Source organism: Phyllobates terribilis, unplaced genomic scaffold (genome assembly GCF_046119375.1).
Source record: "Phyllobates terribilis strain yellow unplaced genomic scaffold, ASM4611937v1 Scaffold_9__5_contigs__length_417890890, whole genome shotgun sequence".
Taxonomy (NCBI): domain Eukaryota; kingdom Metazoa; phylum Chordata; class Amphibia; order Anura; family Dendrobatidae; genus Phyllobates; species Phyllobates terribilis.
In genome coordinates, this window is record NW_027362769.1 from 119,017,108 (window position 1) to 119,033,244 (window position 16,137).

At 45.9% G+C, this 16,137-nt stretch overlaps 1 protein-coding gene across 3 annotated transcripts in view; it reads left to right on the forward strand.

Moving 5' to 3' along the window:
- The first annotated feature begins 4,699 nt into the window (after window positions 1-4,699).
- STK39 (serine/threonine kinase 39) overlaps window positions 4,700-16,137 on the forward strand; it is a 438,417-nt gene continuing 426,979 nt past the window's right edge. Inside the window, exon 1 of one of the 3 annotated variants that reach the window (XM_073647007.1) lies at window positions 4,700-4,969. In XM_073647007.1, coding sequence (XP_073503108.1) covers window positions 4,870-4,969 — 100 coding nt within the window. In that variant the 5' untranslated portion in view covers window positions 4,700-4,869. The remainder of the gene's footprint in view (window positions 4,970-16,137) is intronic. The other 2 variants (XM_073647008.1, XM_073647009.1) reach the window with 2 other exon arrangements.

Genomic DNA, 16,137 nt, shown 5'->3' on the forward strand with positions numbered 1-16,137 from the left:
CGTCCTTCTTTTTGACGAAAAAGAAGCCTGCTCCCGCCGGGGAGGTAGATTTCCGGATGAATCCCCTGGCCAGATTCTCCTCAATATATTCGGACATCGACCGGGTCTCAGCAGCGGATAATGGATAAATACGCCCACGGGGAGGAGTAGTACCGGGTAACAGGTCGATAGGGCAGTCGTATGGTCTATGAGGGGGTAGTGTCTCTGCCTCCTTTTTATTAAAGACATCAGCATAAGACCAATAAGGAATCGGAAGTCCAGGTAGATTAGCTGGGGTAAGAGAAGGACGGACGGGATGGACGGGAACCAGACAGGTCTTATGGCAGTCCTGTCCCCAGCGAAGGACTTCTCCGGTCTGCCAGTCAAGCACGGGTGCATGTCTCTGGAGCCAAGGTAGGCCTAGCAAGAGGGCGTGAGAGAGTCCAGGCAGAACATGAAAGGAGATACTCTCAGAATGCAGCATTCCCACCTGCAGAGTAATGGATTCGGTGATGAGTTGGATGGGGCGTGGTAAGAGACCCCCATCCACGGCAGCAACAGACAAGGGTATAGCCAGAGGTTTGGTGGGGATGCGGTATTTCTCTACCAAGGACTGTGAAATAAGATTCCCAGCTGCTCCAGAGTCAAGTTGGGCTAGTTCGAAATGACGGTTCTCCCCGCAGACGATTGAGACTGACAACAGCAGAGATGGAGAGGGTTTATTCTTGTCTAGGTCGACCTCTCTGAGCGAACCTAGACACAAGCGTTTCCCGACCTCTCCGGGCAGGCACGGATCCGGTGCTCCTTACTGCCACAGTAGAAGCAGCTCCCCTCGGCACGGCGTAAGTCCTGACGGGTTTTGACCATCTTGGTCTGGTCGACCTGCATAGGCTCAGGAGATTGTACCTGGGGAGAGACGGAGGGAGTGACGGGTTTCTGAAAAGTAGGAGCTAGACGTGGAAACCTCCTCTCACGGGTGACCTCTTTGGCACGCTCCTGGAACCGTAGGTCAATCCGGGTGGCAAGAGTTATTAGGTCATCGAGAGTGGTAGGAATGTCCCGACCGGCGAGTTCATCTTTAATACGGCCGGACAGACCCTCCCAGAAGACGGATACCAGAGTGTCGTTATCCCAGGCCAGCTCCGAGGCAAGGGTACGGAACCGTATGGCATATTGGCCCACGGTGAGGCTTTCCTGACGGAGGCGTAACAGTGATGATGCGGATGAGGTCTTCCGTCCGGGTTCGTCGAAGACTTTCCGGAAAGCCGTGAGAAAGGCAGGCAAGTCGGACACCAGGGGGTCTCCTCTCTCCCATAAAGGATTAAGCCAGGCCAGGGCCTCCCCGGTGAGATGGGACATGATGAAGGCAATTTTGGCCCGGTCGGAGTTAAACTGGTGGGACAGGAGTTCAAAGTGCAGGGTGCACTGATTTATGAAGCCCCGAGCCTGGGCGGAGTCGCCTCCGAAGCGAGGAGGTGCAGAAAGCCGGGGTCCGGGGTATGATACCATGGTATTAGTAGACAGCGGAGCTGCTGGATTGCGAGTCATGGCACTGGCGGTGGTTGCTGGCGGAGCAGTCAGAGTGTCCAGGCGAGAATTGACATTCCGCAGGTGACCCAGGATGGACTCCTGTTGGGACCTCTGACGGGACAATTCATGACACAGGTCCGAGAGCGAGGGAGCTTGGGTGTCACCGGGTTCCATGGCCCGAGAAAACTGTAACGGGTCTGGGAGGCGGAACCTCTGAGCTACTATACAAGGGGGCGGTCCTTGTAAGGGAGTGGGTGGCGACCAGGGAAGACGGGCAGGCAGTCACAGCAGGTGACCGGGACAGTCTCTGAGTGAACGGGCTGGAGGTCACGGCAAGTGACCGGGGCAGTCTCTGGATGAACGGGCAGGAGGTCACGGCAAGTGACCGGGGCAGTCTCTGGATGAACGGGCAGGAGGTCACGGCAAGTGACCGGGGCAGTCTCTGGGTAAAGGGTAGGTACGACCTGTGATGGCAGAGCCTCCAGGTAGGCTAGCAGGCAGATGGTAGGTGTGTGCTCCCAGGTGAGCAAGCGAGAGTCTCTGGAATGGCAGGTGGTCACAGCACGTGACGGCGGAGTCTCCAGGTAGGCTAGCAGGCAGGTAACAGGTGTGCGCTCCCAGGTGAGCGGGCAGGAGTCTCTGGAATGGCAGGTGGTCACAGCACGTGACGGCGGAGCCTCCAGGTAGGCTAGCAGGCAGGTAGCAGGTGTGCGCTCCCAGGTGAGCGGGCAGGAGTCTCTGGAATGGCAGGTGGTCACAGCACGTGACGGCGGAGCCTCCAGGTAGGCTAGCAGGCAGGTAGCAGATGTGCGCTCCCAGGTGAGCGGGCAAGCTGGTCCATAGACAGACTGACAGGAGTTGGTGGGCAGACCGTCGGACCTCAGGCTAGCAGGCAGGTAGCAGGATATCAGGCAGGAATAAGACAGCAAGCTGGCAGGAATCTGGCAGGTAACTGGCAGGTAACTGGCAACGGGACCTGAGGGCTGAAGCAGAGTAGTGAACAGTGCTACAACATTGCTCGGGCACCTCCATTTAGGAGGAGGTGCCTTATAAATGGTGAAGTCCTCCGGCCATTGGCCGGGGACTCCTTAGGATGGCGCGCGCGGCCCCTTTAAGAGGGAGGGAGCGCACGCGCGCGCGCCCTAAGCACAGTGGCCGGGAAGGAGCGCGCGCTGCCAGCAAAGCGGGAGGAGGACGCCGGGCTAGCAGCAGAGAGGTGAGGGGAACAGCGTCCCTGCCTAGCAGAGGGCAGGGACGCCGGCGCTACAGAATAGTTTCAACATGAGGGTTCAGCAGAACTTGAGATCTCCCCAGAGTGGCTCAATGATATTGAGGTCTGGAGACTGAGATGGCCACTCCAGAACCTTCACTTTGTTCTGCTCTAGCCAATGACAGGTCGACTTGGCCTTGTGTTTTGGATCGTTGTCTTGTTGGAACGTCCAAGTACGTGCGCAGCTTCTGGGCTGATGAGTGCAAACTTGCCTCCAGTATTTGCTGATAATGTGCTGCATTCATCTTTCCTTCAACTTTTACCAAGTTTCCTGTGCTTTTGTAGCCCACACATCCCCAAAACATCAGCGATCCACCTCCGTGCTTTACTGTAGGAATGGTGTTCCTTTCATCATAGGCCTTGTTGACCTCTCTCCAAATGTAACATTTATGGTTGGGGCCAAAAAGTTCAATTTTGGTCTCATCACTCCAAATTACCTTGTTCCAGAAGTTTTGAGGCTGGTCTCTGTGCTGTTTGGTGTATTGTAGGTGAGATACTTTGTGGCCAGTGATGGCTTTCTTCTGGCGACTCGACCATGGAGCCCATTTTTCTTCAAGTGGCTCCTTATTGTGCATCTTGAAACAGCCACACCGCTAGTTTTCAGAGAGCCCTGAATTTCAGCTGATGTTATTTGTGGGTTTTTCTTTGCATCCTGAACAGTTTTCCTGACAGTTGTGGCCGAATTTTTTGTTGATCTACCTGACCGTGGTTTGGTTGTTATAGATTTCCTGATTTTCCATTTGTTAATCACAGTTTGAACGCTGCTGACTGGCATTATCAATTCCTTGGCTATTTTTTTTGTATCCCTTTCCTGTGTTACACAGATCAACTACCTTTTCCCGTAAATCCGTTGACAATTCTTTTGCTTTCCCCATGACTCACAATCCAGAAATGTCAGTGGCTGGATGAAAGATGCAAGCGTCTGTCTGGATCCCAGAAACTCTCTCAGCTTTTATGCACACACACTGATTACAAGCAAACAGGTCACAGGTGAGGATGTTACCTTTAGTAGCCATTCAAACCCATCTGTGTCAAATTCTGTGCATGTTATCAGGCCAAAATCACCAGGGTATGTGAACTTTTGATCAGGTTCATTTGGATGTTTTTGGTTGTCATTAAGATTTAAAAAGAGAAAACACAGTAGTTTGACAATAAATGGCTTCATCCAACCAATAACCAGGAGTGGAGAAAAAGATTGTTTGTTATCATTCATATTCTCTGAAACAAGGCCAAGAAAAGAAAAATTCTGCCGGGGTATGTAAACTTTTGAGCACAACTGTATGTGTGTGTGTGTGTGCGTGCGTGTGTGTGTGTGTGTATTTTTGTGTATGGGCCCATATGTGCGTGTTAAAACTATACTACTACATTTATTGATGGTGTTGATAATAATAATAATAATAATAGTTATGCATCTTGTGCTATTTTTTTTAACAAATATAAATAATAAAGGTAGTGGAAATATATCATTTCTATAAAAAATAGAAGATATATAAGTAACTGCATATATATATATATATTATTGTCTAGAGCATAGTAGATGCAGTAATAGCAGTAGCACTGTACATAATAATACATAGCCATTAGCTTGTAGTATCAGTAATACATAACTATATATAACACATAGACATTATACAGTAGTAATAATACTGCTGTGGACTCTCCGGACTTTCTCTCCTACCTATGACACAATACAATGGAGGAGAATAACCATAAGCCATGTAACCTGAGTGCCGGAGATAATGTCAGGTTACAGTCATTATCGGCGGTGGTCCTCGCCCTGCTGTATAGTGACTGTGCACAGTGCAGCCGGCTGCGGAGTGCCGGCCCGGCTGACAGATGCCGGCAGCCTCGCCTGATGCCAGCTGTGCCCGACCTAGGTAAGATCGCAGGAGGCTGGTGAGTGAGGAAGCGCCACCTCCCTCCGCTGTCACCCAGGAGGAAGCACCGGCTGCACCGCCCATCTCCTCCTCCTCCTCCTCTCCAGCCCTGTGCCTGCTGCCTGCCCGGCTGCTGTCAGTGACAAGTGAGGTGCCAGCCCGCAGCAGAGGTGCCCACCCGGCCGCAGCATCACCCTCCTCATCAGCAGCAGGATGGCAGAGCAGAGCGAGTCCCCGGTGCACGGCCAGCCCCCCGCACAGCCCCTCGGGTGGCCCATCTGCAGGGACAGCTACGAGCTCCAGGAGGTTATTGGTTAGTGCAATGTGTTGTGTGTCGTGTGCTGTGTGCCAGGGCATCAGTCACCAGTCAGGTGGCAGCCCAGCTCCAGGCCTGCTGGTGCCCCCAGCCCCTCCACAGCTGGCACTGCAGTGATGCTGCCCACCATGGCTTGTGCATACATAGGACTAAGAAAGTTCCCTGTGCATTGCTTCATCACTCCCCCCTGCAGGAGAGGTGTCCCCTGCCACTCTGCGCTTCCCCTTTAAGATCACACCTACTACACCCAATTCTCTCCAGATCCCCGGTGCAATATCCTCATCACTGGGATCCGCCGCAGATCCTTGTCATCATGCACCGGGGACATGGAGACAGCCAGGATGCTGCTCCTCAAGGACATGATGATGATGATGATGATGATGAAGATGATGCTGCTCTCAGTCCTGCAGCATCATGTGGCATTTTACAACTTGTGTCATGTGCCGAGTCCTCAGTGATCTGCTGATAGGATAAACGCCATGATAACCGCAATCCTAATGATGGCGCTAAGGAGACAGCACGTGATCTGCCGATCGACTCCAGGAATATTTGCTGATAATGTCGCTAATCCACGGATCATCAGATTAACAATCTGCGATTTACTAATTGATACAAATCTATACTAAATTAAAGGGGTATTCCTATTTCCAAGATCCTATCCCAATATGTAGTAGGTGTAATAATATTATTAGTAAATACCTCCAATTAGAAATGTAGTATAGTTCTTCTGATTTGCTATGTCTCTTACCCCATGTGCAGGGCATTGCAGGATCTTAGGTATCCATGGTTACGATCACTGATATAGTGACAGTTAGTTGCTAGTGGTCATAACAATGGATACCTAAGGTCCTGCAATACCTGCACATGAGGAAAGAGACATAGCTAATCAGAAGAACGATACTACATTTCTAATTGGAGATATTTGCTAATATTATTATTATATCTACTACATATTGGGATAGGATCTTGGAGTTGGCAATACCCCTTTATAGGTTTATTCTCACAGGTGTTTTTTTAGGTGTATGACGGACCCTATAACAGCTGGTGACACCATTCACATGTACTATGTGTCTACATCACAGTTTATATGATAAGGCCACGTTCACACGTTCAGTATTTGGTCAGAATTTTACATCAGTATTTGTAAGCCAGAACCAGTAGTGGAACAATCAGAGGACAAGTATTTATCACCCACTCCTGGTTTTGGCTTACAAATACTGATGTAAAATACTGAACGTGTGAACGTGGCTTTAGACTCTGTGTAACAAACTGAAGTCAGATGGACAGAATTGTGTCATCCATTAGGCTCTTCAAACCTGTAGGGAAAAGAATAGCGTAGATACGTGCATCATTGTAAAGCCTGATTCACACATCAGTATTTGGTCAGTATTTAGCATCAGTATTCATAAATCAAAGCCAGGAGTGGAACTTACAGAGAAAAACTATAATTGAAAGATTGACATCTGGTCTGTGTTTTGGGGACATTCCTAGTTTTGGCATAGAAATACTGATCGAAAATACTGATGTGTGAATAAAGCCTAAAATGAAGAATTCCATGATGGAACGAGACAGACCCTAATATGAGGCAGTGAGGTCCGTTAGTGTCCGTCATATAAGCAGAACAATGTCCTTTACCAATTGGATGTGGTCTAAGTCTAAAAGCTACAGCCTGAATATGTTAAAAGTTAAGGGGGTATCCCGTTTCAGCACATAAAGGTTATTTATTGGCCATGTTCACACTACAATATTTTTGGTCTGTGAAAAGCGGACGGCACTCAGACCAATGTTACTCATTGGACCAATTTTTTTCACGGAACGAATCTGCACTTGAAAAAAACACAGCGTGCACTAGTTTATTTCGTAAATCGGATGAGACTCGCCCATTTAAGCCTATGGGTGAGCACAAAAAAAATCGGATCCACCGTGCAAGATACATTACAATTCTTTAACATAGGAAACTGTATCTAGTCTTGTACATACGGATAGCAGAATGACTGACTGCAAATGAGAAAAAAAGTCATTCTAGTGTTCTGGATGAAACGTGGACAATTTTTGATACGTTCTTGTTTCAATGATGAAAAGTTTTACAAATTTCTAATCTACTTTCTTTGTGAATTCCTCAGGATTTTCATACAGGAAAAACATATATCTTTGTACCGTATTAGCCGTAGATAGAAAAATATTAAGATTTGAGAGTCCTCAGTGGTTGATACCTTTTAATGGCTAACTGAGAAGATGGTAACAAATTGCAAGCTTTCGAGACTACTCCAGTCTCTTCATCAGCCATAGATTCTATTGCTGATGAAGAAACTTGAGTAGTCTCGAAAGCTTGCAATTTGTTACCACTTTTTCAGTTAGCCATTAAAAGGTTCTGTATTTATCACCCATTCCTGATTTTGGCTTAGAAATACAGGTGTAAAATACTGCCCAAATGCTGAATGTGTGAATGTGGCCTTACCCAAACTTACTGCATTATAAGAATATAGGATTCAGTAAGTTCCGGCCTTGAGACCTGCGGACATACCGGATATCCCGGTTGTAATACAGATGCTAATTAGGGAATTCCAGCATTTTTTGACTACGAAGCAATGATTACTGAACCGGCTATTGATCAGTTCTTCTGTAATAGTTGATGGCACATCTTAACATATGATAATTCCTTCCACCCTGAATTTATTACTTCTGGGGTTTCCCTATGTGTGAAAAGAAATTGGTGGCATCCAGACTTTTTTTTGGATAAAACAAAATTGCAACAATTATTGGAAATATTAAAAAAGACAGCACCTTCCCAGCACTATAGTACATTTTTCTATAGTCCTCGGAATGTTCTGTCTTTTTTTAAAAAAAAATAATACTTTTTGCATTTTTTATAAGAAGCAGGCAGGAATGGATTTTCATCCGAGCTGGGGATCCGCTGGTGTGGGCGAGCAGGGTCATACTTTGTTTCTTGTTTTCCTGTGTGTACAGAATAATTAGATTTATTATGTGTATTTTTTATTAAAATTTGATGTAACTGGAAGAATGGTTTGAACCTTTGCATCTAGTTTTTATCACCCCAGAGCATCGAAAAAAATGTATGAATAAAGTTATGTTGCTATTTTGTGTATGCAGCTCCTATGCTGAGCTATGTGTCTCCATTGTCAGTAGAAATAAACATGATCTGGTCTGATCCTATAGTTTCCTTGACACCCCCCCCCCCGTTTTTGCTAATTTATATAAAGTAGAAGAGTAGGATTGGAGACACACATGACGGCCGGATCTGACTATACTGGGTTTGTTTTATTATGGTTAAATTTGAGAAAAACGATTCACAGGACCCTGGTCTAATGGCCATGTCAGTAGTCCGTGGCCACTGGACCAGGGTCCTGCAAAGCTTTTTGTTCAACTCTAATAAGTATGTATCCATGGTGATGCATAAGTCTGCGTAGGAGCTGCATGCACAAAAGTGATTTTTAATCAAATTTGTTTGTAAAGTTGCTCCATTTTTTGATGTATTGATGTAATAAAAAGGTATTGTCTGTTTGAGTAAAGGACAATCTCCAGTTGATATTAGGTAATGAATGATTCTTTTAGGCTTTGTTCACCAAATGTCAGATTTATGTGTCAGGCCGGCGTCTCATCCGAGAGAATTGGGTCTATTATGCTAATCACACTCTGATCAGAGTCTGATCCGCTTCTATCGGATGAGAAGATGGAGAAAAAAATGTCTCCATCTTCTCCATTGTGTCAGTCCATAGAAATCGGACTGCACTCAGATGTCATTCAAGTGCAGTCGGATGATTTCCACGGACTCATTGACTTGCATGGCCGAGTACGATCCAATCGGATCAAACTTGCGTGTGCTGTGATTTTCTCTTCAGAGGAAAAAATTGGACATGTGCACGGCCCCATAGAATAACATTGGTGCGAGTGCGATCCGATGGTTTGTCGTACTCAAAACAAGAATATGGTCATGTGCACGAGCCCTTCGAGTATTCCCCTCCATATAACTCTGGGATTGTAAGGATTGGACGTATGCCCCTGTATAGCCATACCGTGCTAAATGTCACACATAGGCCCCAATGTTAAAAATATCTACAGTACAGATGCTGTGGTAGCCATGCTGGTTCAGTATGCCTTCAATTTTGAATAAATCCCCATCAGTGTCACCAGCAAAGCACCTCCACACCATCACACCTCCTCCTCCATGCTTAACGGTGGGAACCAGGCATGTAGAGTCCATCCGTTCACCTTTTCTGTGTCGCACAAAGACACGGTGGTTGGAACCAAAGATCTCAAATTTGGACTCATCAGACCAAAGCACAGATTTCCACTGGTCTAATGTCCATTCCTTGTGTTCTTTAGCCTAAACAAGTCTCTTCTGCTTGTTTCCTGTCCTTAGCAGTGGTTTCCTAGCAGCTATTTTACCATGAAAGCCTGCTGCACAAAGTCTCCTCTTAACAGTTGTTGTAGAGATGTGTCTGCTGCTAGAACTCTGTGTGGCATTGACCTGGTCTCTAATCTGACCTGCTGTTAACCTGCGATTTCTGAGGCTGGTGACTCAGATAAACTTATCCTCAGAAGCAGAGGTGACTCTTGGTCTTCCTTTCCTGGGGCGGTCCTCATGTGAGCCAGATTCTTTGTAGCGCTTGATGGTTTTTGCAACTGCACTTGGGGACACTTTCAAAGTTTTCCCAATTTTTCGCACTGACTGACCTTCATTTCTTAAAGTAATGATGGCCACTCGTTTTTCTTTACTTAGCTGCTTTTTTCTTGCCATAATACAAATTCTAACAGTCTATTCAGTAGGATTATCAGCTGTGTATCCACCAGACTTCTGCACAACACAACTGATGGTCCCAACCCCATTTATAAGGCAAGAAATCCCACTTATTAAACCTGACAGGGCACACCTGTGAAGTGAAAACCATTTCCGGTGACTACCTCTTGAAGCTCATCAAGAGAATGCCAAGAGTGTGCAAAGCAGTCATCAAAGCAAAAGGTGGCTACTTTGAAGAACCTAGAATATAAGACATATTTTCAGTTGTTTCATACTTTTTTGTTAAGTATATAATTCCACATGTGTTAATTCATAGTTTTGATGCCTTCAGTGTGAATGTACAATTTTCATAGTCATGAAAATACAGAAAAATCTTTAAATGAGAAGGTGTGTCCAAACTTTTGGTCTGTACTGTACCTAATGTACAAACTGTACAGTACAGCACAGACCACACTTTCTTACACAAATAAAAATATGTTGATGCACAACTGCCCAAAAGACACTTGTTTGGCCATAGTCGTATGGAAGACTATGTGGTGCCCATTATGCTGTATGGAGGACTCTGTGGGGTCCATTATTCTGTATGGAGGACTATGTGGGCCCATTATTCTGTATGGAGGACTATGTGGGCACATTATTCTGTATGGAGGGCTATGTGGGGCACATTATTCTGTATGGAGGGCTATCTGGGGCCCATTATTCTGTATGGAGGACTATGTGGGGCCCATTATTCTGTATGGAAGACTATGTGGGGCCATTATACTGTATGGAGGAATATGTGGGGGCCTGTATACTGTATGGAGGACTATTGGGGCCCATTATTCTGTATGAAGGACTATGTGGGGCCCATTACTCTGTATGGAGGACTATGTGGGGCCCATTATACTGTATGGAGGAATATGTGGGGGCCTGTATACTGTATGGAGGACTATTTGGGGCCCATTATTCTGTATGAAGGACTATGTGGAGCCCATTATACTGTATGGAGGACTATGTGGGGCCATTATTCTGTATGGAGGACTATGTGGGGCCATTATTCTGTATGGAGGACTATGTGGAGCCCATTATACTGTATAGAGGACTATGTGGGCCCATTATACTGTATGGAGGAATATGTGGGGGCCTGTATACTGTATGGAGGACTATTTGGGGCCCATTATTCTGTATGAAGGACTATGTGGGCACATTATACTGTATGGAGGTCTATGTGGGTCCCATTATTCTGTATGGAGGACTATGTGGGGCCCATTATTCTGTATGGAGGTCTATGTGGAGCCCATTATACTGTATAGAGGACTGTGTGGGGCCCATTATTCTGTATGGAGGACTATGTGGGACCATTATTCTGTATGGAGGACTATGCGGGGGCCATTATACTGTATAGAGGACTGTGTGGGGCCCATTGTTCTGTATGGAGCACTATGTGGGGCCCATTATTCTGTATGGAGCACTATGTGGTGGCCATTATACTGTATAGAGGACTGTGTGGGGCCCATTATTCTGTATGGAGGACTATGTGGGGCCCATTATACTGTATGGAGGACCATGTGGGGCCATTATTCTGTATGGAGGACTTTGTGGGGCCCATTATTCTGTATGGAGGACTATGTGGGGCCCATTATTCTGTATGGAAGACTCTGTGGGGCCCATTATTCTGTATGGAGGACTATGTGGAGCCCATTATTCTGTATGGAAGACTATGTGGGGCTCATTATTCTGTATGGAGGACTCTGTGGGGTCCATTATTCTGTATGGAGGACTATGTGGGGCCCATTATTCTGTATGGAGGACTATGTGAGGCCCATTATTCTGTATGGAGGACTATGTGGGGCCCATTATTCTGTATGGAGGACTATGTGGGGCCCATTATTCTGTATGGAGGATTATGTGGGGCCCATTATTCTGTATGGAGGACTATATGGGGGCCATTATTCTGTATGGAGGACTATGTGGGGCCTATTATTCTATATGGAGGACTATGTGGGGCCCATTATACTGTATGGAGGACTGTGTGGGCCCATTATTCTGTATGGAGGACTATGTGGGGCCCATTATACTGTTTGGAGGACCTTGTAGGGCCCATTGTTCTGTATGGAGGACTATGTGTGGCCCATAATACTGTGTGTTTGAGATCCCTGATCTAAGGTAATATGGGGGATTTTATCCTCTCCTGTATGACCGTGTGGTTGACACCTTTGCAGGGGGCTCTCCTATGTAACATGCAGATTTTCTTATGATTTTGGCACAGCAAATTGTCAATATAATAAGACCAAAAACCTGCCAAGTGGCTGATAATCTGCTCCAAGCTTTTCCTTCATATGTGAATTGGTTGTTCTCATATATTGTGCAGTACCTGGTTGTGGATTCTTGGCCGAATTTGGAATAAATACTGGACGTCTGGATATGGCCTTTTCCAGGGGATATGAAATTTGGAATTGTCACCATAAGGAAAGTTGGCCTTTGGGTGATTTATTGTTGTAACAGGAAATAGGTAACAGGGTGAAATAAATTTTCGTAAACTTCCATCCTTGATTTGTCCTTTTTCTGCCACGTCTCCCGAATGACCAGTCGCTCAGGTTACTGTGGTAGTTATTGTCCCCCCTCCAGTGTTAAACAAGTCTGTTATTGAGGACCTGAGAAGTGGGATGACAAGGCTCACATTGATGTGTATCCAATCTTTCCAAAAATAAATGTAAAACAGATTTAAATATAGTGTGAAAAAAATATGACATTGAGGGTATTACGTTTATTACTTTTATTTTTGGGTTTATTTTTGAAAAAGTTTTTCACTTTGAATAAATCCCTTTGAATTTTGTTAGGGTTCATTCAGACGTCTACATATCGCGATCCAAATACAAACTGTGATTTCCAGACTGACCACGAGTCTCCTGAGCCAAACTCAATACCCTTGGGGGAGAGTCAGACGGCCGTACAGCACGGACGGGGATAGCAATGCAGTGCTCGGACTGGCTGGCAGCTCTCCCGACCTGAAGGTTACAGCTATATAGAAATTCATGCTGTCACGCTCAGGTCAGGAGAGCTGCCGGCCAGTCTGAACATTGCGTTGCGATCCCCTTCAGAGTTATACGGCCGTCTGACTCTTCCCTTATAGGCATATATGAGACTGTTGAGTTTGGGACGAGGGATACACAGTCAGTGGGAGTACATGGCAGTGTTCAATATTTTTTCAGCGCCTCCATAGGTGATATGTAATGCCAACAGGTGACAACTTGGGATGAGTGGACCCATGGATGATCGGGTTTGTCGGGTTCTTTAGTTCAAAGTTCGGTTCGGTTACCTGAACTTGAACCCGAAATTTCCGAACACTAAAACAGACTTCCAAGAGAAGTCCGTGTTCAGAGTTCAGCATCGGACACTAGGTATCCGGTACCAACCCCGAACTTCACAGTTCGGGCTCGCTCATCTCTAGTGACAACATACCTTTGAGATGTAAATTTATCTTTTTTTTAAAACCAAAAAAGTTTTTCTAAAAAGTGGGTGACCCAATTTTTTTTTGCAGAAGTATGCCAGGATGAAAGGGGTTGTCCAAATTTTTTAACAACCACCCCACTATGGTCAAAAAGAAAATATACTCACTTGCCAATCCTTCGCTGCCTCCCTGCCTGCATCCCCTCCAGCAGTACAGATACATCCTATACCAGTAACTGTTGCAGCCAATCCCTGGTCTTTATTGTTGTGGTCACTGATTGACTGCAGCGGTCACATGATGTCACTGTCAGAAGAAAAGGCTTGGAGACCATCAGGCAGCAGTATGGAGGGGCATTGATAGGTGACTATATTTTTTTGATTATTATTTGACCATGTTGGAAAATAAAATACTGGCCAATCCCTTTAATAAAAAGTTTGTGTGCTGCATTACACTTTTCTACCAGTATTTTTAGTGCAGTGCAGCCTCCTTCTCTATGCCTGTGAGTTCTCTGTAGACTCCATACCTGATTTATGACAATGCATTACGTGACGCGTTTCTGCCGTCCATGCACAATATATTGCCATATAATGATGCATAAGCAATAGGTTACACTCTGACTCCAGAGCGGCGCAGCTGACAGCGCAGTCGGATGAATGGTTTTTGGTTGTAAATGACACGCTGCCTCCCCATAGTATTCTGAAAAGCCTTCGTTTTTGTAGTTAATATTCAGAATTGGATATTATTTAATTTCCTGTGTGAACAGACGTGCAGGTTTGTGCACAGTAAAGGGGTTTAATTAGCAATTTTTGCAGAAGATGTTACCGCCATTTATTTGAGCTATTGCTTTCTCAGTTCCTGGGTTGAATCCCCTGAAGACTGATAGGCAGAAGCCGTGCGGTCTATATATAGCGGTGTCGCTACCATGGAGTATATAGCGCAGTGGAATACAGGGATTATTGCCACTTCCCATTCATGAGATGGATTATATTCCTGCATGTGTTTCTGAAGAAGTTCAAATTATTTGGTAAAAAAAAACTTTTTCTTGCCTTTTTCTCTAGTTTTTGTCTCCAATCTCAGTAGCAGTTTGTGTATAATGCCCTTAGATATAGTCAAAAAACGTTGTTAGGACTGGATTCATCATTCTTCTAATTCACTTTAGTGGAGATATCATACACTGCTCAAAAAAATAAAGGGAACACTTAACACAATGTAACTCCAAGTCAATAACACTTCTGTGAAATCTACCTGTCCAGTTATGAAGCAACACTGATTGTGAATCAATTTCTCCTGCTGTTGTGCAAATGGAACAGACAACTGGTAGAAATGATAGGCAATTAGCAAGATACCACCTATAAAGGAGTGGTTCTGCAGGTGGTGACCACAGACCATTTCTCTGTTCTCATCCTTTTTGGCTGATGTTTTGGTCACTTTTTCATTTTGCCATTGCTCTCACCCCTAGACGTACAGTAGCATGAGGCGGTGTCTACAGTACAACCCACAGAAGTTGCTCAGGTAGTGCAGTTCATCCAGGATGGCACATCAGTGCGAGCTGTGGCAAGAAGGGTAGCTGTGTCTGTCAGCACAGTGTCCAGAGCATGGAGCAGATACCAGGAGATGTGGAGGGAGCCATAGGAGGACAACAACCCAGCAGCAGGACCGTTACCTCCTCCTTTGTGCAAGGAGGAACAGGAGGAGCACTGCCAGAGCCCTGCAAAATGACCTCTAGCAGGCCACAAATGTGCATGTGTCTGCACAAACGGTTAGAAACCAACTCCATGAGGGTGGTATGAGGGCCCGACGTCCACAGATGGGGGTAGTGCTCACAGGCCAACACCGTGCAGGACGCTTGGCATTTGCCACAGAACACCAGGATTGGCAGAGTCGCCACTGACGCCCTGTGCTCTTCACAGATGAAAGCAGGTTCACACTGAGCACATGTGACAGACGTGACAGAGTCTGGAGATGCCGTGGAAAGCGATCTGCTGCCTGCAACATCCTTCAGCATGACCGGTTTGGCAGTGGGTCAGTAATGGTGTGGGGTGGCATTTCTTTGGAGTGCCGCACAGCCCTCCATGTGCTCTCCAGAGGTAGTCTGACTGCCATTAGGTGCCGAGATGAGATCCTCAGACCCCTTGTGAGACCATATGCTGGTGCGGTTGGCCCTGGGTACCTCCTAATGCAGGACAATGCCAGACCTCATGTGGCTGGAGTGTGTCAGCAGTTCCTGCAAGATGAAGGCATTGAAGCTATGCACTGGCCCGCCCGTTCCCCAGACCTGAATCGGATTGAGCACATCTGGGACATCATGTCTCGCTCCATCCACCAACGTCACGTTGCACCACAGACTGTCCAGGAGTTGGCGGATGCTTTAGTCCAGGTCTGGGAGGAGATCCCACAGGAGACCATCCGCAACCTCATCAGGAGCATGCCCAGGTGTTGTAGGGAGGTCATACAGGCACGTGGAGGCAACACAAAATACTGAGCCTCATTTTGACTTGTTTTAAGGACATTACATCAAAGTTGGATCAGCCTGTAGTGTGCTTTTCCACTTTAATTTTGGGGGTGACTCCAAATCCAGGCCTCCATTGGTTAGTACATTTGATTTCCATTGATGATTTTTGTGTGATTTTGTTGTCAGCACATTCAACTTTGTACAGAACAAAGTATTCAATGAGAATATTTCATTCATTCAGATCTAGGATGTGTTATTTGAGTGTTCCCTTTATTTTTTTGAGCAGTGTAGTACCTGGGTTGCGATTGCGGGAATGAAGAATCCGTGATGGTATAAAATTAAGGGTTTTTATTACACCAACGCGTTTCGGGATAGTTTTTCAAGGTAAAAAAAACAAACCAGTTTGGCACCGAAACGCATTGCTATAATAAAAACCTTAATTTTATACCATTGAGGATTCTTCATTACCGCAATCATAACCCAGGTACTGTGATATCTCCACTACAGTGTGTTGCTATCTGGAA